Source organism: Megalobrama amblycephala, linkage group LG18 (genome assembly GCF_018812025.1).
Source record: "Megalobrama amblycephala isolate DHTTF-2021 linkage group LG18, ASM1881202v1, whole genome shotgun sequence".
Classification (NCBI taxonomy): Eukaryota; Metazoa; Chordata; class Actinopteri; order Cypriniformes; family Xenocyprididae; genus Megalobrama; species Megalobrama amblycephala.
In genome coordinates this window covers 24,537,437-24,563,842 of record NC_063061.1, presented here as the reverse complement: position 1 = coordinate 24,563,842, position 26,406 = coordinate 24,537,437, and the positions used below count along the sequence as shown (strand labels likewise).

At 38.0% G+C, this 26,406-nt stretch overlaps 3 protein-coding genes across 5 annotated transcripts in view; 2 read left to right on the top strand and 1 right to left on the bottom strand.

Annotated features, from left to right (window-relative positions):
- Positions 1 to 6,948, top strand: part of ank1b (ankyrin 1, erythrocytic b) — a 99,914-nt gene extending 92,966 nt beyond the window's left edge. For all 3 annotated transcript variants that reach the window (XM_048165162.1, XM_048165161.1, XM_048165164.1), the window contains 5 exons: positions 60 to 714; positions 2,583 to 2,868; positions 2,973 to 3,053; positions 5,655 to 5,746; positions 5,906 to 6,948. In XM_048165162.1, the coding sequence (XP_048021119.1) occupies positions 60 to 714; positions 2,583 to 2,868; positions 2,973 to 3,053; positions 5,655 to 5,723 (1,091 nt within the window). In that variant the 3' untranslated portion in view covers positions 5,724 to 5,746; positions 5,906 to 6,948. The remainder of the gene's footprint in view (positions 1 to 59; positions 715 to 2,582; positions 2,869 to 2,972; positions 3,054 to 5,654; positions 5,747 to 5,905) is intronic.
- Positions 6,949 to 11,946: 4,998 nt separating this feature from the next.
- On the top strand, positions 11,947 to 15,753 carry eif4ebp1 (eukaryotic translation initiation factor 4E binding protein 1). The gene is made up of 4 exons (XM_048165166.1): positions 11,947 to 12,128; positions 12,225 to 12,422; positions 13,904 to 14,098; positions 15,051 to 15,753. Exons 2-4 carry the CDS (start codon positions 12,287 to 12,289, stop codon positions 15,080 to 15,082), a joined length of 363 nt encoding a protein of 120 aa, XP_048021123.1. The 5' UTR covers positions 11,947 to 12,128; positions 12,225 to 12,286; the 3' UTR covers positions 15,083 to 15,753.
- Positions 15,568 to 18,517, bottom strand: ndr1 (nodal-related 1). Its single transcript, XM_048165165.1, has 3 exons — positions 17,655 to 18,517; positions 16,323 to 17,074; positions 15,568 to 16,220 (listed from the first exon to the last, which is right to left on the bottom strand). Exons 1-3 carry the CDS (start codon positions 17,938 to 17,940, stop codon positions 16,068 to 16,070), a joined length of 1,191 nt encoding a protein of 396 aa, XP_048021122.1. The 5' UTR covers positions 17,941 to 18,517; the 3' UTR covers positions 15,568 to 16,067.
- Between the last annotated feature and the right edge of the window lie 7,889 nt (positions 18,518 to 26,406).

The window sequence follows — 26,406 nt, the reverse complement described above, 5'->3', positions numbered from 1 at the left end:
GTACCCCCACTGTGTCTGTGTGGTGTTAGCGTTGCCTTTCTTGTCTGGCCATCCCTCAGGTTACGGGCTGGTGCAGGAGGAGCTGCTCTCTCCCGCTTCTATGCAGTACAGCCTTCCCTCCCCGCTGGGCGTTGAGCCCTACTGGCAGGAGGTGTCAAGCCTGGAGTGCGCGCCCATCGCCACCACTGAGGAGGACACCATGATGGAGATGTCGGACGTGCAGGTGTGGCCAGCGGGGGTCAGTCCGTCCCTGGTGACTGTCGAGGACTCTTCCCTGGATGGCAGCAGCCGCGCAGACGACTCAGAGGCCAACACGTTGAGCCTGCCCTGCAGCAGTTTGGGGAGGCCCAGCAGCGGAGCCAGCGGGGCCAGCGGCTCTATCATGGAGCTGGAGGAAGAAGAGGAGGAAGAGGAGCTCGAGGAAGACGACATACAGCATGAGCCAGTCTCCGCAAATGCGGAAAAGGCACGGGCTAGCGGCGCCGTCCCAAAGGCCAACTACAACGGGCAGGCTGGAGGTCAGAGGTCGGAGGGCAAGAGGACAGAGTTGGCGGCAGCGGGCGGCAGTATGTTGGGTGTAACTAGAGGAGGAGGAAAGGGTGGAAAAGGGGCAAGTTCAGAGGAAAAGTTTTCTGTTCTTACAGGGCAACAGCTCTACGCTCAGTTATGCGAGAGAACTGGACTGACCCGAGCTCTAGAACACAACGGGGACAGGTACGGATTACTTCAATATACCATGTTACGCCCCAAGCATTAAGGTCTGTTTACACCAAGAACGATAACTGTGTTAGCATCCACAAAAACACACAATAACGCTTAAAATGCTTACACTCTTCAAACTTAGGTGGATTCTGATTGGCTGTCAATGTTTTTATCTTTCATCAGCAGGAAAAAAACATTCTGAAAGTGATTCCAATAATATCGTTCCGTTGTGTCATTATCATTATGGTTGATGTGGACTTCCTTATTCTCATGGATTTAGAACGATACAGCCTTGTATCTTGGGGGGGGGGGATCTGCTGATTTGTAAAGGCCTAATAGTACCTAATTCGATGATGATGAGTTAGAAAATATCAATTAAATCACTTACAGTTTTTCACAAAATAAAAATGAAGATTCTATCAGATGTCAAAGGAGTCTTCAAAGGAGTGGACAAATATGTTCAAAATATGTTCAAATACTCCAGTTAATGTCAACGAACTTTACATAAACAGTTTTTTTTACTAAATCTGATTTTTTTTCCCACACATTTTCTGGCACTGTTTGGATGTAGTAAAACACCCACAGATGTACTGTAGCAGAAAACCTCAGGGTCATGTTTGCATTTTCTTCTATCACTGGCCATGTTTTGAACAAATAATTCTAACTGGCCTCAGAGAAAGATAGAGAATCATGTCTTTCTGGCAGTTTTTCTGTTGACTAAGGGATAATATAAGACTTCCTGACCTTACAAAATGGTTGGCGAAATCAAAAATGACATGAAATGCACTTCATATTTTGTGAGAAAGTGTGAGGTGCTAGAGCAAAACAGGCACTATTTTTGAGATCAGCACCCCAAAATTAGTAATAAACTTATGTATTGGATTTGATTCAGCAAATATGATGCAGGGCAGTGTTATTAAAAATTTTAAAGTTACAGTTATCATTATACATTACCCGGCCAAAAAAAAAAGTCGCTATTTGGATTTTATAGGCAAATACTTAAGAATCTATGAATGGATCATTATTACAGTGATTATTATGTTTCTAGCATATTTTATGTTTGGAAACGGTTCTTTTAACCCTAAAAGATGGAGTGTGTAGCTTTTCATTTCTTAAACAACCATGTAGGAAGACACATCATGGCCATATTCCAGGATGACAATGTCAAGATTCACCAGGGTTACAATTGTGAAAGAATGGTTCAGAGAGCATGAAGAATCATTTTCACACATGAATTGGCACCTCTGCGTCCAGACCTTAACCTCAGTGTAAGTCTTTGGGATGTTCTGGAGTAGACTTTACAGAGTGCTCACCTCTTGCATTGTCAATAAAAGATCTTGACCAAAAATTGATGCACTTCTTGATGGAAATAAATGTTGTGATGTTATTTCCATCAAAAGAAGCATCAATTTTTCTTCAATATCTTGTATTGGCGATGTAAGAGTCCTGCACTCTGTAAAGTCTACTCCAGAACATCCCAAAGACTTACAGTGAGGTTAAGGTCTGGACGCAGAGGTGCCAATTCATGTGTGAAAATGATTCTTCATGCTCTCTGAACCATTCTTTCACAATTGTAACCCTGGTGAATCTTGACATTGTCTTCCTGGAATATGGCCATGATGTGTCTTCCTACATGGTTGTTTAAGAAATGAAAAGCTACACACTCCATCTTTAAGGGTTAAAAGAACCGTTGCCAAACATATAACATGCTAGAAACATAATAATCACTGTAATAATGATTCATTCATAGATTCATAAGTATTTGCCTATTAAAATCTAAACAGCAACTTTTTTTTTTGGCCGGGCAGTGTTGTTCTTGGTGTGAATGGCCTTTTAGACAGATATCATTTACACCATCTTTGTCCATTCCTCCTTCACAGGCTCGGTGGCGGCGCCTTCCAGCCTTACTCACAGGAGAAAGACTCCCTCCACAGCTGGTCTCAACCCAAAGCCAGGCCGACCATGGAGTCCATGATGTCATCGTCCCAGGACCACAATCAGTCCCGTGTAGCACAGGAGGCACTGCTTACACCGGTATGTGATACAGGCCATTCGGAGGTCCTGCGGGGGCGTCTGCTGGGCACTCAGCCCTTTGATAAAGGGCTGGGCTTCTCCCATCAGGAGGGGGAATTACGGGCATGGGACCAGGACAGACGGAAGGCACAGGTGTGTCCCCTGGGCCTGTCCAGTCTGAGCAAAGAGCATGTGTCTGGGCACAGTCTTGACTTCAATTATACAGTTATGATAATTGAACTATTATCTTCTTGCAGAAGGATGATCCGATAGATCTCACCAGCGATCATCTACATGAAGAGCAGTTCACTGATGAGCATGGGAATGTCGTGACTAAGGTGGCTCCTCAGTTTTCTTTCAGGTTTATAATAGTATTGAACCAAAATATTGATCTGGGTGATGATGTTTCACTGATGTTGAGATTATCATCATCAATTTTGATGAGTAATTTAGTTTCTGTTTTCTAATATTTCATAAATATTATTTTAATAATGGTTTAACTTGTTCCTAATTCTTTTTTTTTTTTTTTTTTTTGTCTGTTTGTTATTCTTAAACTACACTTATTCTATATACCATTCAAAAGTTTGGGACCGTAATATTTTGTAATGTTTTTAAAATAAGTTTTTTATTCTTACCAAGGCTGCTTTTATTTGATCAAATATACAGTCAAATCAGTAATATTGTGGAATATTATTACAGTTTAAAATAACTGATATATGAATAGAATTTGTTAAAATGTAATTTATTCTTGTGTTGGCAAAGCTGAATTGTCAGCATCATTACTCCAGCCTTCGGTGTCACATGATCCTTCAGAAATCATTCTAATATGCTGATTTGCTGCTCAAGAAACATTTCTTATTATTATCAATGTTGAAAACATTGATGTTGTGCTGCTTAATATTTTTGATTTTATCAGGATTCTTTGATAAATATAAAGTTTAACAAATTTATCAATATAATTTTTTAAAACAAAAATGTCTTTACTTTCATTTTGCTTACTTTTGACTGTTATATATAGGCAGTTTGGAGAAATATGGATGGATATATATTTTAATACCACGCAATGTAAATCTTTAGGTTATTTAACAAGACATTTCTTACAGTATGCCTATATTTTTATTGGCTATTGGCTGTCCTGTAGTGGTGTTGGTTTTGAATCAGATTGTTCAGATTCGTTCACTGTTTTATTCAGTTGTCCCTTGTGTAGGTTACATTTTTATGCCAGTAGGTGCATGTTGTGTATGTTTAACCTTTATTAATATTTTCTTGTCTACAAATCTTTTAACAGAGGTGTAAAACCATACTTTAAGGGTTAGTTCACCCAAAAATGAAATTTCTGTCATTAATTACTCACCCTCATGTCGTTCCACACCCGTATGACCTTCGTTCATCTTCAGAACACAAATAAAGATATTTTTTGATGAAATCTGTGAGCTATCTGGCCTAAGATAGACTGCAACGTTATTACCACTTTCAAGGCCCAGAAAGGTAGAAAAGACATCAGCTCAGTATTGGCCTATGCTGAACACGTGAGCAGCACGACACATGCATGTGATGCTGACGCAGGAACCAGCCAATAATGACCCAGCCACCTTTCTGATGTAGAACCCGGAAGCGCTGCACTGTGTTTATATCGTGAACAGCGTAGGAGACTGACGCGGAAGAGAAGAAATTGTTGAATAAAGTTATTTTTGTTTTTAGCACACAAAAAGTATTCTCATCGCTTCATAACATTAAGGTTGAACCACTGTAGTCACATGAACTATTTTAACGATGTCTTTACTACCTTTCTGGTACTTGAAAGTGGTAATAACATTGCAGTCTGTCATATTTCATCAAAAATATCTCAGTTTGTGTTCCGAAGATGAGTGAAGATCTTACGTGTGTGGAATGACATGAGGGCGAGTACATGCGAGAAATTTCATTTTTGGGTAAACTAACCCTATAAGTAAAAGTAGAAATACCTTACAATGAAAATGAATCCATTACAAGTTACAAGTCACCAATTCCAATAGAGTGACGCGTTTTTGTAGGCCAACCCGGAAGTTAGCGGCGCACGGGTTCCCTCGGTTGAAAGCCTATGCATTTTTCCCATAGACTTTTGGAAAATCGCAGAAAATAAGCTCTGTGTTTAACAAAGGGTTATGACACTTACACGTTTTGTCTATCAAGATAATCTTTACAAGTTAACACAACATTTATAGATTTTGAAGCCTAAATAAAGTCGTCAGATATAAAAGGCTAACAGTAGGCTATAAACGGACTACAGCACACCATGGTCGCGGATCAACGTCGTCACCACTAAGCGTCCTCAAACTGTATTTAAAAAACAACTTTATTTATAAACATGCTCGCTGATTATGATCTGTGCTGTTATGAATACTTTTCCACTTTTTCATGAGAAATGCTGTCCAAATGTCCCGTTTTTAGTGATGACGTCTAAAGTCCCCGCCAAAGGAAGTAGTCCCTTTTAGCAACTTGTTAGCAACCGCCGATTTTAAGACACAGTAAAAGATTAAAAAATCACAAGTGGGTTATAACTGGTGTGTTTTATGTCATAGATCAAAACGTGATTTAGAGGCTTTGTTAACCACAGACCTTATTTCAGGCGATTTAGCAAAAACCCATTCAAAAAACCCATAGACTTGACGGCGTTGGAACCGGAAGTCCTAAAATGCTAACTCGCTTCCGGGTTTTGCCTACAAAAATGCATCATCCCTGAGGCACTCTATAACGCTTGAGTAAAAGTCTTAGATTATCTAACTTTTGCAGTACTTAATTATTTTACTTGTACTGAATATAGGTTCAAAAATGCACTAGTCCTCTCAAAACACATGCCAGTGAAAAATAAGAAATGTTTTGTGAGGAAATCTCTGTTTGTTCAGACTCAATTTGGTCATCTTTTCTTTCTTTTTTTCCTCTGTCCTCCTTTTCTCCAGTTGGGTGTGGATGTGAAGCGGGATGTCCAGACTGTGAAGCGCTCCAGTCTGCGGAGAGTAAAGCACTGAAATAAACACAAACTGTCCTGAAGGTACGGGACAGGAAAAATTATTGGTGCATATGGAACAACTTAAAACACATGGGACGAGCTAGCTTTGCTAAACTTGAATGATACAGCCATCAGTTTTATGTTTTAGCTAGAGTGACTTTGCTTCAGGAGCTATTTGTTCATGAAGGATTGCTCTTCCAGGGTCGAACATCCACTGCCAAACCATCCTTCACCTACGCACGACTGGACAGAACGAAACATGGAGCGATGGTACGAAAAAAAAAAAGAACAACACGTCGCACCCAAATCCTACAGTCAAGCAACCATGGAGTGTCACAAGAAAACAAGGACGAGGACTTCTCTACCTGTAGTTTTGTAACATTTTTAACAAAGAAGATAAAAACATACAACTAGCATAGGGCATGAACTTTTTATACAAAACGTGAAGAAAACCACCAAAAAAAGCAACAAAAGTGCTTCCTGTCAACTGTAAACGCATGACTGACTGCTGGTGCATGACCTATGAGCTGTCATTATCTAAAAAACTGAAGGGGTACGAGGTAAAGGGCCGTTCCAGGACTGGCAGTGGGGAGGGAAAAACCTTTGGACCTTTGATCTTGAAAATGAGAGACTCTTGAAACGGGGGTCTTGGGAACACAACAGCCCAAAAAAAAGCAACAGTTCTTTCTTTTGTCAAACAGATTGTCATTACACAGCAGCATAGTAGATGCTAAGCCCGTCACGTCATTTCCCACAGGCCCTTTATCCTGTTATTCAATGTGATATATGCACTCTAATGCTATGTGAATGTGCGTCGGTGTGTGTGCGTGTGTGTCGGTATCTAACGCATGTGTACTCGCTTCTGGCTTGGTACTGAGCTTTTTTTTCCTGGATCGGTCGAGCTCATTTGGTGTTTGCCATGGGAATGACAACAAGCCACTGTGCTCTCCTGCTTGTGAGCGTCCGCGTGCGTTTATTTCCACTTTGTTAAGCGTATCCGTGTTCCTTTGAACTGTCAGCCACCTTTTGCTTTTATATCTCTTGTTTTGAATTTAAAGGCCCCCTCCTTTCAAATCCGAACCGATTCGTTTGCTGGAGGTTGCGTAGCTTTGTACGTACAACACCCAAATGGCAACCTGTGGAGGGCACGTGCTTTCTCTGTCTGACAGTTCACAAACTTAAAGGGTTAGTTTACCCAAAAATGAAAATTCTGTCATTTATTACTCACCCTCATGTTGTTCCACACCCGTAAGACCTTTGTTCATCTTTGGAACACAAATTAAGATATTTTTGATAAAATCCGATGGCTCAGTGAGGCCTGCATTGACAGCAAGATAATTAACACTTTCAATGCCCAGAAAGCTACTAAAGACATATTTAAACAGTTCATGTGACTACAGTGGTTCAACCTTAATGTTACGAAGCGATGAGAATACTTTTTGTGCGCCAAAAAAACAAAATAACGACTTTATTCAACAACTAGTGGGCGATTTCAAAACTCTGCTTCATGAAGCTTCGAAGCTTTACGAATCTTTTGTTTTGAATCAGTGGTTCGGAGCGCGTATCAAACTGCCAAAGTCACGTGATTTAAGTAAACAAGGTTTCGTTACGTCATAAGTGTTTCGAAACGTTTTGAAATTTCAATGGTTCACGTGACTTTGGCAGTTTGATACACGCTCCGAACCACTGATTCGAAACAAAAGATTTGTAAAGCTTCGAAGCTTCATGAAGCAGTGTTTTGAAATCGCCCATCACTAGATTTTGTTGAATAAAGTCATTATTTGTTTTTTTGGAGCACAAAAAGTATTCTTGTTGCTTCATAACATTAAGGTTGTAGTCACCTGAACTGTTTTAAATATGTCTTTAGCAGCTTTCTGGGTGTTTGAAAGTGTAAATTATCTTGCTGTCAGTGGAGGCCTCATTGAGTCATCGGATTTTATCAAAAATATCTTAATTTGTGTTCCGAAGATGAACGAAGGTCTTACGGGTGTGGAACGATATGAGGGTGAGTAATAAATGACAGAAATTTCATTTTTGGGTGAACTAACCCTTTAACCTCCGACCTACCGAACATCCATTCACCCACATTTGTAGCTCAGTTGTTCGACTAAAACCGTCCCGTCGGACCATTTCCAGAGACTAATGTAGCATTGCATGCTGGTTAACACCACTTTTCATGCTGTCCTCTTGGGCCTGCACTCAGGCCGGACATTTTTATTGATTTTATATTATTAATCAAGCTGTGCTGGTGAAAAAAAAAAAAAAAAAAAAAAAAAATACGATTGTAGCTGTGACGTGTGGGGCTTGGGGACTATCTCTGAGTAACTGCCTTTGTAATGTTTGGGATTTCAGATGGAGTTATGTGACAAGGAAGCGTTTTAAACTTTGATGATGCTCTTCGATTATTCTTTTTGTTTGTTTTTTGTTTGTTTTTTTCATTTAGATGTACAGTTAAAAATAGACCGATAAATATACAGACAGCACTGTGAAAGTCCACCTTAAAATTGACCCCTGAACTGTGAACTCACAACTGTCTGTCTCACTTTTACCTGTAACAACTCATACCAACAAGGTTTTATGGTAACTATGGGAAGCTTAAAGTACTTTTATCGCAACTTCGTGTGACCGAATCCCTATTGACGTCATTCGCATGTGTATTTTCAGCGTTATTCTTTTTTTGTTTTACTACGAAAGAGCCCAAACATACACAAAAACTCTTGAAGTATAGTCTACCAAAGCAATAATATCAAACGTGCTGCAACAGTTGGAATACCGCGTTGTCGTTGGTGTGCGTGCGTGTGTTTTTCAGTCTACGAACGCTTGTGTGTTCAGTGTATACTGTATTAACCCGACATTTTAGTAGCATTTGTAAGATGTATACGATTCAGGAGATATAACAGCATGCAGAGTATCTCACACCGTATGCAATTACGTGATCTACATGCCAACTCGAGTTCACTGAACGGTAGCTGTGTTTCACTTTAATGGACAAGGTTTCTTTGAACGGCTAGCAAGCATAATGAAATCGGGTACGGTGCTCAGCATTTAATCACAGCACAGTAGCTTACATAGTCACGAGCACACCGTGATAAACTGACTCACGCGTTCATGTAGTTTAATTCGATAATGGATGTCAATGAGTGAGTGAGTGAGTGAGTGAGTGAGTTCACGAATGAATGAATTTATCCTCCAAACTAAAGTAAATATTTATGGAATGCATGGACAATTGGACGAATGACTATGATTGTACTTTCATAATTAAGAAAAGTGTTTAATCAGATCCTAGTGTTTTTGTTTAGTCAATGAAATGAGTGTGCTTTGTGAGACTGCACACGTCCCTTCTCACCAACGCATTAAAACACTTATGAGTTCTGCCTCACTGTATATTGTTTTCTACGGTTCACTCAGGTTTGTGTTGACAGATGATTTCTCTTCAATGATTCTAGTTAATACATACTTAACGGCATATCTTATGTCCACTCAAAGGAGTATAAGGATTGTCATGGGTGTTGGGAAGTGTGTAATGGAAGTGATGAAGGACATAGATACATACGTGTTCAATATCTTATCGCTGCTGTAATTGTTGATCGAGACAAAAAAAAAGGGGGGAACGGAAGAAAATGTTTTATTTATTTATTTATTTTTGGTTTAAGGAACAAAACGATTTAACATTGCAATCATTATGTATTGAAAAAGAGTTTATGTACAATGTTTAACTGTTGCAAAAATCTAGACTTCACCTATACTCCTTTAGAATGGATTAATGACAATATAAACGCAATATCATATTACTCTGTACTAAGGAATGCAACTGCGCACATGCACAGAAAAAGATGTTTTTAATAAAGAATATATGTATAAATATATGACAAACTATATTTAATTAGAATGCTATGCACCCTTATTAGAGTTGTTATGGCTGTACTTTAAGTATATTAGTTAGAATCCAGTAATACGAACATGCCCATTTCATGGGGAATGTAGAGGCTTTGTAGCTATTTGAACATGTTTTCATTTCCTTTTTTTATTATTATTGTAACGGAGAGAGGAAATACGAACATTGAATATGTATACAAGCCTTTTATTCAGATTCATTCTGATATGAAGAAATGTATAGACCATTTACCCTGCACACCAGCTCAGATCATTTACAAAAGTTAATAAAGAAAGATGTGACATATTGTGACAGTGTGTGCGTGTGTAAAAGAATGTGCGAAATGTGCATTTATAAATCTAGATTTAACTTCAAAGGATGAATGAAAGGAGGATGAGTTCAAACTAATTTACAGCTCCATCTATTGAACTGTTAGGAGTCACAGAAAATCTTATGGTGTCCACAAAATAGTCATATTTAGCATAACACACATTGTATCTGCAGGGTTTTTAAAATCAAATTTAAGACTTTTTAAGACCTGCACAAATAAAATTAATGCCATATGAGCAAGGTAGGACCCCCAAACCATAAAATGACTGTAAAAACCAATATTTAAACAACTTTATAGGCCTAGTTCAAATATAAGTTCTGACAAAAACAAAACGTTTTATAAACTGCTAAAGTTTTCTGCTAAATTCAAATTTATATATGGAGTAGATCAAAGCAACCACTTGGCATAAATGTGAACTTCTCTCTCTCTCTCTCTCTCTCTCTCTCTCTCTCTCTCTATATATCTATATATATATATATATATATATATATATATATATATATATATATATATATATATACATATATGGGTCATTGATGAATAAGGTTTTTATTAAGTGTTAACAATGAGATTATGTTGTTTTTATAATCAATTAACACTGCTTTTGTCATTTTTTACAAGATGGACAAAATTTGTCATCAAAAAAGTCATTCGGTTTAACCAAAATTTCTTTTGGTTTTACCAAAAGATGAAATTTTCAAACAATGCTAACAGGCTGATATCTAGCTAGCTAGCAAAAGGACAATCAAACAGTTTTATATTTAGTACAAGGTTTTAAAATATTACAACATTTTCCATGTTTAATAGCGGTTGTACCGAATGACCTGATATTTCGGGACATGCGTATGAACAAGTGAAAACATGAATTTTTCAAATAGTTAAGAGAAAGTTAGTTACTTTGCTTTATGACTGTCTGGTTCTTTGCAGGTGTCTGAATGATGTCACATCCTGTCACATGATACTGACCACATGACTTGATCCAAAATGGTCCCTTTATTTGGTTACTCCGAATGACATCAATGAAATTCATTTTCCAGACATTCTTTCTCATAACAAAGCAACGACTTCTACACATAATTTTAATACCATTTTGCACTATGGTGATATATGATGTTATAAAATCATGCCAGAATAAAAAATATATACATTTATTACATTTTTAGATATTTTAATCACAAATGAAATGGTTGTATTTGCCTTTAGACGTTAAAACCGAATGACCTTTTGACATTTCAAAGTCTTTAAAATACATCTATATGTAGCAAAATATAATTAAAACCTTTTGGGTTCAATAAAATAGATTAACTTAAACTTCCTTACATACTTTGGATGTCATATCTTTGTTTTTATTATTATTAAGGCCTTTGGACAAAAACAATGACCGTCATGTCATTGACCCATATATATATATATATATATCACCCTCTTGCAGTAGGTGGCGCTACATATAAAGAAAAACTGCCTTAATTCATCATCAGTAGATCAAAGCAATGGCTTGGCATAAATGTGCAGTATTCATCGTTTGTGAACTACTCTGAAACCTTGTTTTTACTTTGAATCATGCAGCTCTCAACTAAATCATCACCTTTTGAAGTTTAATCATCACATTAAGCCATATCACGATTTCTGTTTTTCTGTCCCCAAAAAGACTTTTTATGGTCTTAAATTTGACACACATGAATTGAAGACGTAGCCTGCGTTACCCCATTTTGTTATTCTGATGCTGTCTTTTTAAAATAAATAAATTAAGAATGTTTTAAACTATATATTTGATAAAGAGAAACTAAATCAAATGTCTTGCGAATGTTTTGACAGTCAGTCACATTCTAGTGATCATCTCTGATTAATGTCAATGGAAACGTTGCAATTAAAGGAAAAATAAACGATTGGCATGTAGTTTTTTTGTTCATGAATCAGTGTAACGAAAACAACTCCTGTAAACATCGGAAAAACTACATTTCCCATCGCCCTCTTGCAGTACTAACGCATACCAGTGGGGGCGCCATTGCATTAACTCTTCGTTTTAAATAGCCCTTTCCTGCTCATGTTTTGTTGAGTGCGTGGTGTGTGCATGAGGGAGTGAGAGAGAAAACGTGGTCGCGGAGAAGCCTAGCATTTAGCTAGTTTGCGTGTGAGTGTGTGAATGAAGTGTTATACAGGCTCAGATATTTAGTATTATTTATTTTTGTATGTAGTCAAGTTTGCCACAAACGGACAAGGTAATTAATTTGAGAAAATAACTTGATATTGAACTGCTGCTGCTAACATATACATTTTCCCAGTTGTGCTAAACTGTTTTATTCTTTTGCCTCAAGGTGCAAAGACACTATTTGATTAAGGCAGCTGGCTGAGTTTGTGGTTGCAACAGTGTTGAAAAATGTCCATGGGCAGTCAGAAGACCACCACTCAGGCAATTCCGACCACCAGACGAATCACAATCAACGATGCGGCCCATATGCCTCATGATTACTCTACAACGCCCGGAGGGACCCTTTTTAGCACGACTCCTGGAGGTAAATGTCACGAACTTGCAGATGAATAGTTTGGACGCGTTCGCAGCTGTCGCAGTGCAGGCTTTGTTTTTGTTTTGACCGCGACATAGCGATGCATCCCGGAGCTCGTGCACCGCTCGCATTGTCTTTGTGTTTGACAGACTGCGGTGCGCGTGCTCATAATGCTTCAGACTGTTTTTCTTGTATTGTTTGCCTTTTAAATGTACCTGTGAACGGGTAATAAATGCAGGAATGTTATCTTTACGATGAGAAGAATATTGTTTAATTGACACGACTGCAGCCCTTGAAAATCTTGCATGTGTCTTGCTAAACAGTGTTCTGCAGGTCTTCTCAGACGTTACGTTTGCAGAAATATTGTTATAAAATGTTTAAAATATTAAATTTGGAACTTAGAAACGGAAATTGGTTCATTTAAAATATTAATTTAATAACTATAAATTCTAAATTGTCGAAAGAAAAGAATTGTATAATGAAACTCTTATTTATAACATCAACAAAGATCACATCATGGCCTTGAACGACCTTCAAGTGGATTTTGGGCATACTGTTTTAGGCTTTTTTGTGAACAATTATGAGAAACTGAAAATTTAAACACACATTCTCTATTTTTTTTTCCTTCCTGGAATTATAGTTTAATATGTATAGTAGTTTGTGAATTTTTCAGATAACCGAGATTGTAAACAGTCCACAGAAGAGGATGTGACAGCACTCAAGGCATGTGACTTTGTTGGTTTCCCAATGTACGCAGCACTTCTTCTTTTCTAGCTCATAAGGGCAGCTGCTCTTATCATTGTAAACCAGTGTATCAGTCACTGTTTGTTTGTCCACATCATCATTTGAGCCATGATGTAACACTTCATACATGATGGGATGATTTAGGTGTGTGATATATTGCCCTGGGCAATTTTTGTCATGTGACTTTTTATTGGTTAAAAGTGTGTCATGTTTATCACTTGTGTTTTCATTGGTGTACAAGCTTGATTATGCATAAACCTATGTGTTATGTTTACAGTTGTTTCTGGCTGCAGCTATAATGCAGTTAGCTTTACCGCACTGAGTGAATGTAGTTCAAGGATGTTTGTGTGTGAAGGTTCACATTAGGTTCAACAGGGCTGATACGAGGAGAACAGATAGTGTGTTCTCACTGCTCCATTTCAGCTCATTTCAGCTTGTGCATTTCTTTTAACACTATTCTGGTGAGGATAAATTCTCATGAAAAGTAGTTTGTCAAACATTGACGCTTTACGAGGCTCAGCCTTTAGTAGTGCAACTGTTGAATGTTGTAAAATGCACTGTCATAGGGACATGTTTGAACATGCAGCTCACAACACTAACATGGCACAGCCCAAACACACCTGGCTGGCCTCCATGTTTTCACAGGCTTGTTGGTTAACTGCTCTTGTACACTGATATAAGACCGTCGTTTCCTTAACACAACTTAACCTTGGCTGTATTTGATGTGATTGCTAAATTATATATAGGCACCCGGATCATCTATGACCGAAAATTCCTGCTGGACTGTCGCAGCTCCCCGTTGGCACGCACACCACCCTGCTGCCTCCCTGACATTCCGGGGGTGACCAGTCCTCCTTCGGCCACCATGAATAATGACAAGGCCCACCCCAAACAGACTGTCAATAATAACAGCATCAGCCCCCCAGCGGACAAGATCGCAGGTAAAAACAACTTTCAGATCTGCACTGAAAAGTTATTAACCCTGTAAAGACTGACATTTAATAATCAGGAAATGAAGCATTTTATTGAATTTTTAGACACAATCTTTAAAAAAAAAATACATTTGCATATGTGGTTTTTTTTTTTTTTTTTTTTTGTTTTTTGTGAGATACATCAGGGTTTTATGGAAAATAATATGGGAAAATATGGAGCTCATACTCAAGGAGGGAATAAAACACCTCAGTTTCTTTCAGAGGCACAAACTGAGCAATATGCTATTGGTTCAGTTGCTGATATTTGTATGCTCAAAAAGTAAGATGAAATTTTGATAGCTTGTAATGTAAATAAATGAGATCTTTATAGCCATATTGCAGACTGCTTACATGACTATCAGTTGACACTCGATCTCCCAATAATATATTTTTGTAATATGATATTTAAATGCTTAGCTTTATGATCAAAGCTGTAGTTTGTATTTTTGGGGGCAAAACATATAATGCCAAGCTATACAATGAAGATAGAGAAATTGTTCAATTAAACATTCCTCAAAAGGCTGATGTATCATGCTCACATTTTAACATAAATTTTCTTTAAAAAAAGTATGAATAATCAAGTAAACCTAAGTTTACTAAGTTGCTTTAGTCCAGTAAGTGTTCATTTTTAAATGTAACTAAAAGTTATTCTTGCGTTTACTTACGTCTTGCAAAAAGATGTGTACCACAGCCTGAAGTTGTTGTTTTTTTTAATAATTATACTAAACATCCTTTTGCTTGCTTAAAAAGTATAAAGGCATGTAGTAGATCATGTACAGCAGGTTTTTCAGCAAAGTTTTGATCGTGTTGATAATTAAGAGGACTTTTAGAGAAATTTTGTGCATCAAATATGATACAGTAGGCTTTATAGGGTTAAATATATATATTCAAAAAAATATTAATTTTGTTTTGTGATTTCAAGGGGAGGATGCCCAGTTTGAAATGGATATCTAACTACAATGGAGGACCTGCCACACGAAGGAGGCGAATATTACTGTGATGATAACTGTTCCCTGAGAGGATAAATGCACAGAAGACTTCTCCTTCCATGTCATCTGTCTTTATTTTTTTCATTTATCTACTGTTCAAATGATATTTTCCTTTCCTGTACTGATGCTGTCGCTCAAGACGCGCACAAAGCCATTACTTTAGATTCTCAACATCAGCTAACACTGTTGTGCCTGAAAGAGCCACTATCTAAGATGTCAGATAGTGCACCCCAAGCACTCTTCTTCTGCCTAACACATGGGAGACATCTCAGGCCACCATGTGACATTATGTTTGGTACAGATTTGTTTGTGTAGTTTTGCAGAATGGTCAGTAGGGGGAGCAACAATTCTCTTCTTGGTGGTTTTCAAAGAATCAATCAAGATGCCAATTCCTATAAATTTATCATACCATGATACCTGAGTTTGACCACTGTCCATCTGGCATTGATACTTTTTGTAATGGTAAAATCAAATTTTTGTTTATCCTGAGGAGTATTTTCACCTAAAGTGTCATTCAACAGAATGTAAAATGCCTTCTTTTTTTTCCTTTTTTTGCTGTAAAGTTCTCTAAACTGCCCTGATATTCCTGAAGAGACATTTAAGCATAAAAAAAATCAATAAACATCAGAGAATTGACAAGTGTTTGGCTTATTCATTTTCTGCTGATGATTTTCAAACTCAAGACACAAAATACATTAATAACCATTATGAAAACATTTTATTACATTTGGTAATTTACATACTCTACTATTTACAAATTAGGTCAACATGCAAAGCTTTCAAAAATAGCATCAAGTAATCCAGGTGCCACAGTGCAGGATTCTTCAATTATTCCAAGTGAAAATACTGTACAATTGAAAATTTATATTCATTTGTGCTTAAATATGTTTTTCTGGGTTTGAGGAGCATATCCAAAGTGCTAGTGTTGAGTTCATTTGGGGTTTGGAGACTCAATGGCAGCCACATTCTCCTACAACCATCCCTTCATGGTGTCTCATGACCATCTTCCCATTCTCATAGTAGAGCATGGAGAGAGGAGCCAGACGGGTGGGTACGCAGGACAAGCATGGGACGCGGTCTGGGTGGTGCAGCTTCAAAAGACTCTGCAAATGAGAAGACGACAAACATTAAGAGTCTGAGTAGTTAACAGAAAATGCTTTAAAGTAATAATTAAAACTATATCAAAAGTTTAAAACGATTCTTACCTGCATGTAGGCATGGTTGGTTGGAGTAAAGGTCTCATCTACAGGTGTAGGGCAGCTACCTTCACATCGATAGGCATTGTAGCGCTTCGGATAAACAATCCAATCACTCCAGCCTATCTGATCGAAATCCACCCACATATCTACCTTCCTGCAGAGAGATTTCTTCTCATCACCTTCTTGTGAAACACCTGGAATCATGCCAGCTGCTGCGTCTCGCACTCTGTCGTCAGTTCTGTGGTTCCTCCTGTGACGCCGAGGCACAGGTTCACCTCCACCACCGGCCCGGTCCAGAGTGACATACTTCGAGTGCTCGGCAGTCTGGATGAGGGTGGAGGTCTTTGCCTGGTTCTGCTTGGTGTAAACCACCATCATGACCCTGTTGGCTGTAGGATGCTGGACGCTCTCGTGCCCCTCTTTCTCAGCACTTGAAGACATCTGGACGGGTTCCTCTGAGGAAACGCTCTCACCCTGGTGCAACCAGTACTTGAGCAGCGCTGTGATGTTGAAGATCCTCCAGGAGGAATGGGAGCCTGGGTCACTTGGGTTGGCTTTCACACTCCCCAGGTGAAGCCGTACTTCGTCACAGGGGCTTCGGTCGCACTCTTGTTTGGATGCATGATAGATATCCACTGCTATCTCAGAGGTGAATTCTGGAAGGCGAATGCGAAGTTCAGACCGCTGGACGTCGTCGTTTGCCGATATGGAGGACATGTCAAATGTCACGGCTAATTTATCACCAACCTGATGGCAACCTGAAAAATATTTGGACAAGAAATTAGTTCAAGGGACAGACAGTTAAACAGTCTAGAACGTGTGGTGCTTAATTATCTTAAAGGATGTTTTCACACATGGGTACATTCAGGACAAGCAATTAATAAAGTAGAATGTTCTTATTGTTGAGATGTGTATTGCTGCCCAAGCCACTTTAAAACAGACGTCTTGCAGCTAATACACACGCTAACTGATAAGCATAATACATGACTTGGCTAATAGCCTAGAACCAGCTAAACTACTACCTATCTAATTTTTCCCAGGGGGTCTTGTATCAACCTGACGAGATTTGTTTTGCGATAATTACTTTACATATTGCCGCGTATCACACAAATGTCCATGAATATTGTTTTAAATTTTAATTATTTCAAGATAGATAAAACACGAGTTCTGTAGGGAGCATACAAAGATTTTCCTTTTGCGATAGACTACGTTATAAAAATGTTTCACCGCTGAATGAAAAATATCTGCAAGCTATTTTAAAACGTGTAATGTCCATGTATAATATACAAATAATATGTTTAAAATTAATTTTAAGAAAAAAATAATAATTATACTCACTTTTGGCGACGAGACTCAAGACCGAATCGGACTCGTAGAGAGATGGATTTTCATGGCTGATGTGTTTGTCGTCTCCGGTCAGAAAGGTCCGGTAGAGGTGCATCATGTAGAGCGGATATCTGTTGGTGTGTCGGCTATGACCCGCCTGACCTCCGCCGCTCTTGCCAGGTGCTCGCATCCTATTCCTGAGCGCCTCGTGGAATCCAGGAAACGACGCCGTGGAGTTCACCAGACTGACCCACAGCGCGAGTACTGCGCTCAGGACCCCGCAGATAAACCGCCTCATGTCAAATCTCGGTTATAATCCACCACGCAGAGGAGCCTACTGTCTGTGAGATCCTTCACCTACACCGTCCTCTGGAAAGTGAATGTCATGAGTGCTGCCAGGCCATCTAAGTTCACTTATAGAAACTTGAAGTCTTTTGATGGTCTGTGAGGTCTTTTGAGTCTTTGAAGTGTCCTTGTGATCCATAAAGGGATACATGTCCCTGGGTCGTCGTGTATCGAAACCAGCAGTCTTTTGTGCGTCGAAAGGTGTGAAAACATTAATTCTTCTCCTCGAGTACTGTGTATTGAAGGTCCTTTTGAAAGTATACTTAAACAATAATATTAGTGGACTACATTTGTTCATCAATGTCACTTTGATTAAAAGGAGAAAAACACCCCGACTGCTGGATTATTTCTTAGTTTGAATGAAAATAGGGGAAGTAATTTTGTTTCTATGTCTTTTCATTCTATCAGAAGAACATAAATAGTAATTATTTCATTTGAAATCTCCACATTTTTGACATGTTACCCCATCATTTGGTTGCTTGACTTTACAAATTAGCCTACAACATTATGACAATAATTGTAGATGTTTACCGACTGGGGACCACGTAAGGAGTGTAGCCGGTAAGGCATGTGATCTAAACTGCATACAATATAATAATTTTGTAAAATAATTAGTATTTTTGTATTCGTAGACATAATTAGCTATTCGTGACTTAATGGTAGCCTACCATATGACCAATGAAATGTTCAATGTATTACCTTCAGACCGAAAATAAATAGGCCTAGGCCTAACTTAATCTGATTCTGAACACGTCCGAATATTTCCAGTCATGTTTTGGTAAGGTTTTCATTTTGGAATCATTTGTGCAAATTTTAATTGAGAAATTAGCCTACAATGTGTAATAAGAATTATTAATAGCTTATTGAATAATATTTAGGCCAGGTCTATTCATACCTCAGGCGTCAATAAAGTCACTTAGAAGAAATGCGGATCAAAAAGATAAGATTTCAAATGTTGTCTGATCTGACAATTACGCTTCATAGATTTGAGAAGCATCTTACAGAACTCCACAGACAATTTCTTTCTTTCTTTCTTTCTTTCTTTCTTTCTTTCTTTCTTTCTTTCTTTCTTTCTTTCTTTCTTTCTTTCTTTCTTTCTTTCTTCCCACATGTATTGAAGCAGTTATTACAACAGGGGGCGCTGCCTTCAAAGCTTCACCTTTTCTTCTTCAACGCTACCTTGACTCTCGAGTGATTTGCCAAATCGTAATCCAAGTGATAAAGCTAAAAAATTATGTCTGTATGAAACTAAAATATCGACTGTTCATCCTTGCACCACTCATTTCTCCTGACAGTGCCCGTGTGATTTGTTGACAAGCTTTTTGCTGATTCTGAGGGACCATATGCCGCTGAGACACACACACACACACACACGCACAGGTTTGTTTTGCTATCAAAGTGAGGACATTCCATAGGTGTAATGTTTTTTATACTGTACAAACTGTACATCCTACCCCCCTACACTACCCCTACCCATAAACCTACCCATCACACAAAACTGTCTGCATTTTTACATTTTTAATAAAACATTGTTTAGTAGCCTATGTTTTTAAAGCTATTTTAAATATGAGGACTCATGAAATGTCCTCATATTTCATGTTTACGTCGTAATACCAGTGTAATACCCATGTCATTATACAAATTTGTGTCCTCATAAATCACAAAAACATGCACACGCACACACACACACACATTATTTCTCGTCACAGAATTGAAGCAGACCAGCTGTGAATGTCAGTGGCAATCTCACACATAGTAACACTTATAAACAAGACAGAAATTGGCACTGAGCCTTCCTCCCACATACACAGCCATTCGATGCTAAGTGTCAGATCTTATACATTCATTGTCCATTTCATTGTAAAGTTTGTGAATTGTGGCCTAAAATATTTGTTTTTAATTTTTGTGTATGGGTCACTGAAAAATACATTTTTATAAAAACATAATGGAGACCCTAATTTTGAAGTTTTTTTTAAGTGTTAACAATGAGATTATGTAGTTTCTATAATCACTTAACACTGCTTTTGTCATTTTTTACAAGATGGACAAAATTTGTCACCAAACAAGTCATTTGGCTCAACCGAAATTTCGGTTTTACCGAATGACACTTTTGGTTATATCGAATGATGATTTTTCAAACAATGCTAACAGGCTGATATCTAGCTAGCTAGTAAAAGGACAATCAAACTGTTTTATATTTAGTACAAGGTTTTAAAATATTACAACATTTTCCATTTGGGACACGCGTATGAGTAAGTGAAAACATTAATTTTTCGAATAGTTAAGAGAAAGTTATTTTTCAAATAGTTAAGAGACAACATGATATTGCAGTCAATATCATGTTCTCACATGATACTGACCACATGACTTGATCCAAAATGGTCCCTCAGAATGACATTAATGAAATTCATTTTTCAGACATTATTTCTCATAACAAAGCAACGACTTCTACACATAATTTTAATACCATTTTGCACTATGTTGATATATGATGTTGTAAACCGAATGACCTTTTGACATTTCAAAATCTTTAAAATACCTTTATATGTAGTCTGTCTGTCTGTATAGCTAGCTTTCTAGCTGTCTTTTGCTCTTTTTCTGCCATCCATACATAAATCCATCCATCCATCCATCCATCCATCCATCCATCCATCCATCCATCCATCCATCCATCCAATGTAACTGTTTAGCAGCCTGTTGCTCATTTTTGTGGTTGAGATCTGAGATGTGGGAATGGTGAAGAGAGAGGGCAAACAGTTTGCAGTTTTTCAGTTTGCAGTTTATTTTGACCAAATGTTGCAACAATATGTTAATTTAATTTTTTTTTTCGTGAAGAATTACAGTTTTGGACAGATAAGGTAATAAATTATTATTTTTTAAATCACATAAAGTAACTACAAATGAGCATGTAAAGCAAATATATCTTTTAAAAAAAAATCAGTGCAGAGCATGCCTCCGCCCCACACAATGTTCTCACCTTTTTTCCCCCTTACCTGTTTGCATCCCTGCATATATCAAGAGATATATGTGTGGTTGTTTTTGACTGATTGTGTATGTGTGGTATGATATGTATGCCTCAGAACTAGGTGATGCTGACCTGCTGTGACAGGCACGCCTTGCTTTGGGCAGACAGCCTAATTAATCGCCAGGGACCCTGATTGCTGTGAATCGGTTTGCAAAACAGAGACCTTAGGCCTCTCCGGTAGGGGAAAAAAAGGGAGCATGGAGAAGGAAAACAGAATCAAGCCTTTTGTGTGGCGCTGTAAGAAAAGTGCACACTTGCGTTAGGGACGGCAACAAAACAAAAAGGCCATGAAATATGAAAGGGCCGCCTTTGTGTCATTTGAATAATGGGGATAATTACCCTCTGTCCAGCGAAGCACCTGCATTTGAAATAAGCCTTTGATACCAACTTAAATCCAGTGAGATGGTGCTATTTGATTAAGATTCAGGCAGACGTTGTCTCTGCCTTTACAGCAGCTGGAGAGATCACTCTGTCAACAGACTGACTGCACACCTTTGAATGAATATGCGATGATAAATAGATACGCATCACAAAAACAGAGTGTAACTTATGCTTTGCTGCAAACAATATTGTTTTGGTTTAATAAACATCTCATTATCAAAGAGCAGATAATGTGAGTCTTTATTCTTATTATTTGCTAATTCTAGCCAGACCTGACACTTTCAAAGCTGGCTGGATGTCATGCGTCTACAGATATCTCAGTATAGGAGATAAACGGATAGACTTTAAGCACCTACAAAGCTATCTCTTTTTAATTTGGTTGCACTGCCAGGAATCCATAGATGAATCAGCGTCTCTCATTAAACCACAGTCCTGACATTGTTCGCTAGGAATGGCTTTTTTTTCCTGTCAGTCTGATAGCAGAAATTGCAGGGACACGAAGGCAATGAAATTGCTCAGAAAGTAGGAGAGGGATTTTTTTTCTCAGCATTGGAGGCAGGACTGTATGCTGACAAAGATCATTGTTGTTAGGGGCTTGAATCCCACACCACAATGTGCTCCGGGCTCTTTGATTTCATTTTGACCATGGACAGGTCAATGTGGCTTTAGGTTCAGAATCCAGAATAATAATGTTACATGGATCCATGTAACGAACCTTTAACTCTTGCTGAGAAAGCACAATAGATATGTAAGATTTCTTTTATAATTATTATATTAGCTAAATGCTAGCTGGTTTCCAGACAGTTCCACTTTCATGCTTCTTTAATGTTGGTTTGGATCATAGATGATCCTGTCTCAATGCTTTTATTAGATAGCTGAGTAAATACATTCAATCTTTACTTTAGTCTGCACTATGGTCGGTAATATTGTCATTTTCCTCTCTTCTACAGCCAGCCATGTGCCACTCTGAATCTGCCACGGTAAACATCAAGATTTTCAGGGCAGCTGGAATTGACAGAAATGGAGCATTTGCCTCCAGGACAGGATAATGGGTATTTATTCATTTATTTTTTATTTTATTTTATACATTTGGCCAAAATGCTCACTTCAAAATATTGCTGCTGCATTTCTGTGCTGTTCCTTGACTCAGAGACTCAAAAGATGTATCATAGATGATAATGCCACAATTTGTCTGTGTTTCACTGTTTTTGAAAAAAAAGGGAAATAAAATCCTGTTGAAATTCTGCAGAGGTTTTCAAATGAGGGGATGCCTGTGGAAAGGGAAAATAATGTAAAAATGTAATTTCATAAAATTGTCATATGATGAATTAAATTTAATTTATTAATTATGAATATTTATAATATTGACAGCCATAGTTTTGTTAGTTTTTCTCCTCAGGTTTATACATCTAACAGTACTACTCATGGTGGGCAAAGAAAGTGCCAACTAAATATTTTACAGATATTATTTTAAGCATATTTATAATATTTTCTCTTTTTTGTTTACTGTATTCACTACTGTTCAAAAATTCTGGGTGCAGTAGGATGTTTTAATGTTTTATAAAGAAATCTCTTATCCTCACCAAGACTGCATTAATACAGTAAAAACAGTAACTGTTATATTTTAAAATGTAAATTATTCCTGTGATGGCAAAGCTGAATATAACATGATTCTTCAGAAATCATTCTAATCTGCTGGTTTGCTGCTCAAACATTTCATAGTATTATCAATACTGAAAACATGCTTGATATATTTGCGATAACAGTGATAGTCTTTTTTAGGATTCTTTGATGAATAGAAAATTCAAAAGAACAACATTTATTTGAAATAGAAAAGTTTTTTAATAGTGTAAATCAAGCGTTAGCGTCAGTTCTGGCAGGTTACGTCAGTCAAGCTCGCATCAGCTGACTCCCAGGTGATTCACATCTACCTATAGGAATACGACGCCTATCACAGCATCTATATAAAAGCTACTAAGTATTATCAGCAGCTATTGCATTTCTCAGGAGCTAATTGCCCTCCTCCATCCCCAGCTCCTCCTCCCTCCTCACTTCAGTCAGAATTGGCCTTATGAATCCCCTAAATCATACTAATTTTAGAAATATTTGTACATGTTAAATTATTGACATTAATTAAATCTGCATATGTTGGTTCTGTTCTGTTTACCCTGGGGGGGTATTGCTCCTCTCCCTGCTCAGGGAGTTCTTGTCCAGAACAGAACCATATCGCCAGTACAAAATCTATGCAATTATCAAACATATTTGACGATAGTGGTCCTGACAGAAAAAAAAAAACTTTATCATCCTACAAGGGCAGGGTTGGTGGCATTAAAGGTCCCGTTCTTCGTGATCCCATGTTTCAAACTTTAGTTAGTGTGTAATGTTGTTGTTAGAGTATAAATAAAATCTGTCAAATTTTAAAGCTCAAAGTTAAATGCCAAGCGAGATATTTTATTTAACAGAAGTCGCCTACATCGAACGGCCAGTTTGGACTACATCCCTCTACTTCCTTCTTTAATGACGTCACTAAAACAGTTTTTTGACTAACCTCCGCCCACAGGAATACACAAGAGTTGCGTTAGTAGAGTGTGTTTGTCGCCATGTCGTCGAAACGCTGTTATTTTCATCCCGCAGTCCAATCACCGGGTCTGATTCCGGCTCAAATTGATAGGGTAAAATTAAAGACATGTTTACAATAACACTGAGCGCATGCATCTCCACGTTATGGTAAGAGGCGTGACCTTTCCGGGCACGGTGCGCTCAGAGCTGTCGAATCACAACACAGGAACCGCTGGCACAATCAGAACTCGTTACGTATTTCTGAAGGAGGGACTTCATAGAACAAGGAAGTCATCAGCCCGTTTTTATGACAGTGGAAACAGCGGTATACAGATAAGTAAATTATGTGAAAAATACTGTGTTTTTTTACACGCGAAACATGAACACGTTATATTGCACACTATAAACACAATCAAAGCTTCAAAAAACCACGAAAAACGGGACCTTTAAAAGGTTTGAAACCCCCTGATCTAGAATTGTCAGCTTTCTCAAAAGATCCCGCAATCTAAATCCGATTGGCAATTTCATAACATTTAACTTTGAGCTACAGAAATGGGTGACACATGTAAACAAAAGTTATGGATTTCAACCACATCCCATAGATGAAAGTGTCTGGCTTATTTTTAAGATCAAAGGCAGTTCCTTTTTATTTAAAAGCTGTACTTCTCCACAAATTGGAACTCTTCTCTCACCAACCTTCCTATGATGTTTTAAATCAAAGATTTCAAGAACCCTTATGTCACGTCCAAACAAACATCTTTAGGCCCAGTGCGTAAATTGAGGTTACTTTTCTGTACTCAAAAGCGACATGAATGTTCGACAGATAACAGGGTTTACTTTCTGAAGGTTCAAGTGTGTTGGTGAGAAGTGTGTGATACATGAGCATGGTGCCTTATCTCTTATTTTGCACCACCACACCGCAGCTTTGGATCCAAATAGTTCTACTGTTGAATGTGGGAATAAATAAAGAAATAAATAAACACTCTTTTGAGTGGAAGAAGCTTATGAGAGATGAATTAGGCTTTCTTGGATAAACTGTCAGTCTGGTTTTCATGCTACAGAGCTGCATCTCTTTCTGCTTGTCAACAAATTTCACTGTGATTGCCAGTGACAGTCTTAAATTTAGAGTTAAATCCAACAAAACCTCTTGTCCTCAAGTTATGGGGCAATGCTTACGTCAAACGCTGAAAATACAACATGTTTGAAAAGACTGCTGAGAAATGACAGAGAAATCTTCATTTAAGATTTTTTTTTAACAATCTGTAGGTTGCCTTATTGTTTCCCAAAGGTATCCTCTGCCTGTTTTACTCTTATAATTTGTGGAACAGCAATTTCAGAAGCCTCTTTGAACTTTTAGGTTAAAAAGAGTTGCAATGTGACTTATTTTTTTCTTGCAGGGAGAATGATCCTTTTGTCTGGGAATTTTTAGCTTATTTTAATACTATGGCTGACATATTCCTGTCTATTTACGATACAAAACACAAAACGCATTGCTGGAGCCGAAATGGATAATGTGAATTTTCAGAGCTTGTCTGAAGTTATTTAGTTGGCATTCATTATCATCGTCTGTGATGACATCAATCAGTCGAGGGGCAAGGTATAAGAGCACCCTCAGCGGTCGGAAATGACAGGTCTTCTCTCGGTTTGATTGCAGTCATCACATACCGCCACAATAACAGCTGTGTGCGGTACGTCTGGCATTGAGAAAATTATCTCTGTTATCTGTCATGTCATAACTCTGGAGTCCGTTCTCCACAATGCAATTTGCGCAGGATATTGCAATTATCACAGCATCGGTGTGGCAAATGGAAGTTGCAAGCATGTAGCGTATAGGTGACGCATGTAGATTTTTCAAGAGTGTCCTTTTGAATAATGTGGGGGTTTGTGTCCCCTTTAGCACAGAAAATTACACTATAGTGATTCAAGCCTTTTATCTTGGCGAACTGTGTGGACTTCCTTCCAGAAATGAAATAAAATTGATAAATGAATAAAATAGGCCTCCTGATTGAATGATTATGGCTGTGTTTAAGTCCAAGTTTTATGCCCTTCCCTCACAAACTTCCCTCCGTCTCTTTCACTCTGACGTAGAACCCGGAAGCACTGCACTGTGTTTACTATGTCAACAGCGTAGGAAGACAGGGAAGAGAAGAAATTGTTTTGCGCACAAAAAGTATTCTCGTCGCTTCATAACATTAAAGTTGAACCACTGTAGTCACGCTGTCTATTTTAACGATGTCTTTACTGCCTTTCTCGACCTTGAAATTTGGAAGGACATTGCTGTGTATAAGGAGATCAGAAACCTTACGGATTTCATCAAAAATATCTTAATTTGTGCCCCAAAGATGAACGAAGGTCTTACGGGTTTAGAAAACATGAGGGTGAGTAATTAATGACAGAAATTTCATTTTTGGGTAAACTAATCCTTTAATCACACTTCAATAACCCTTTTTTTCT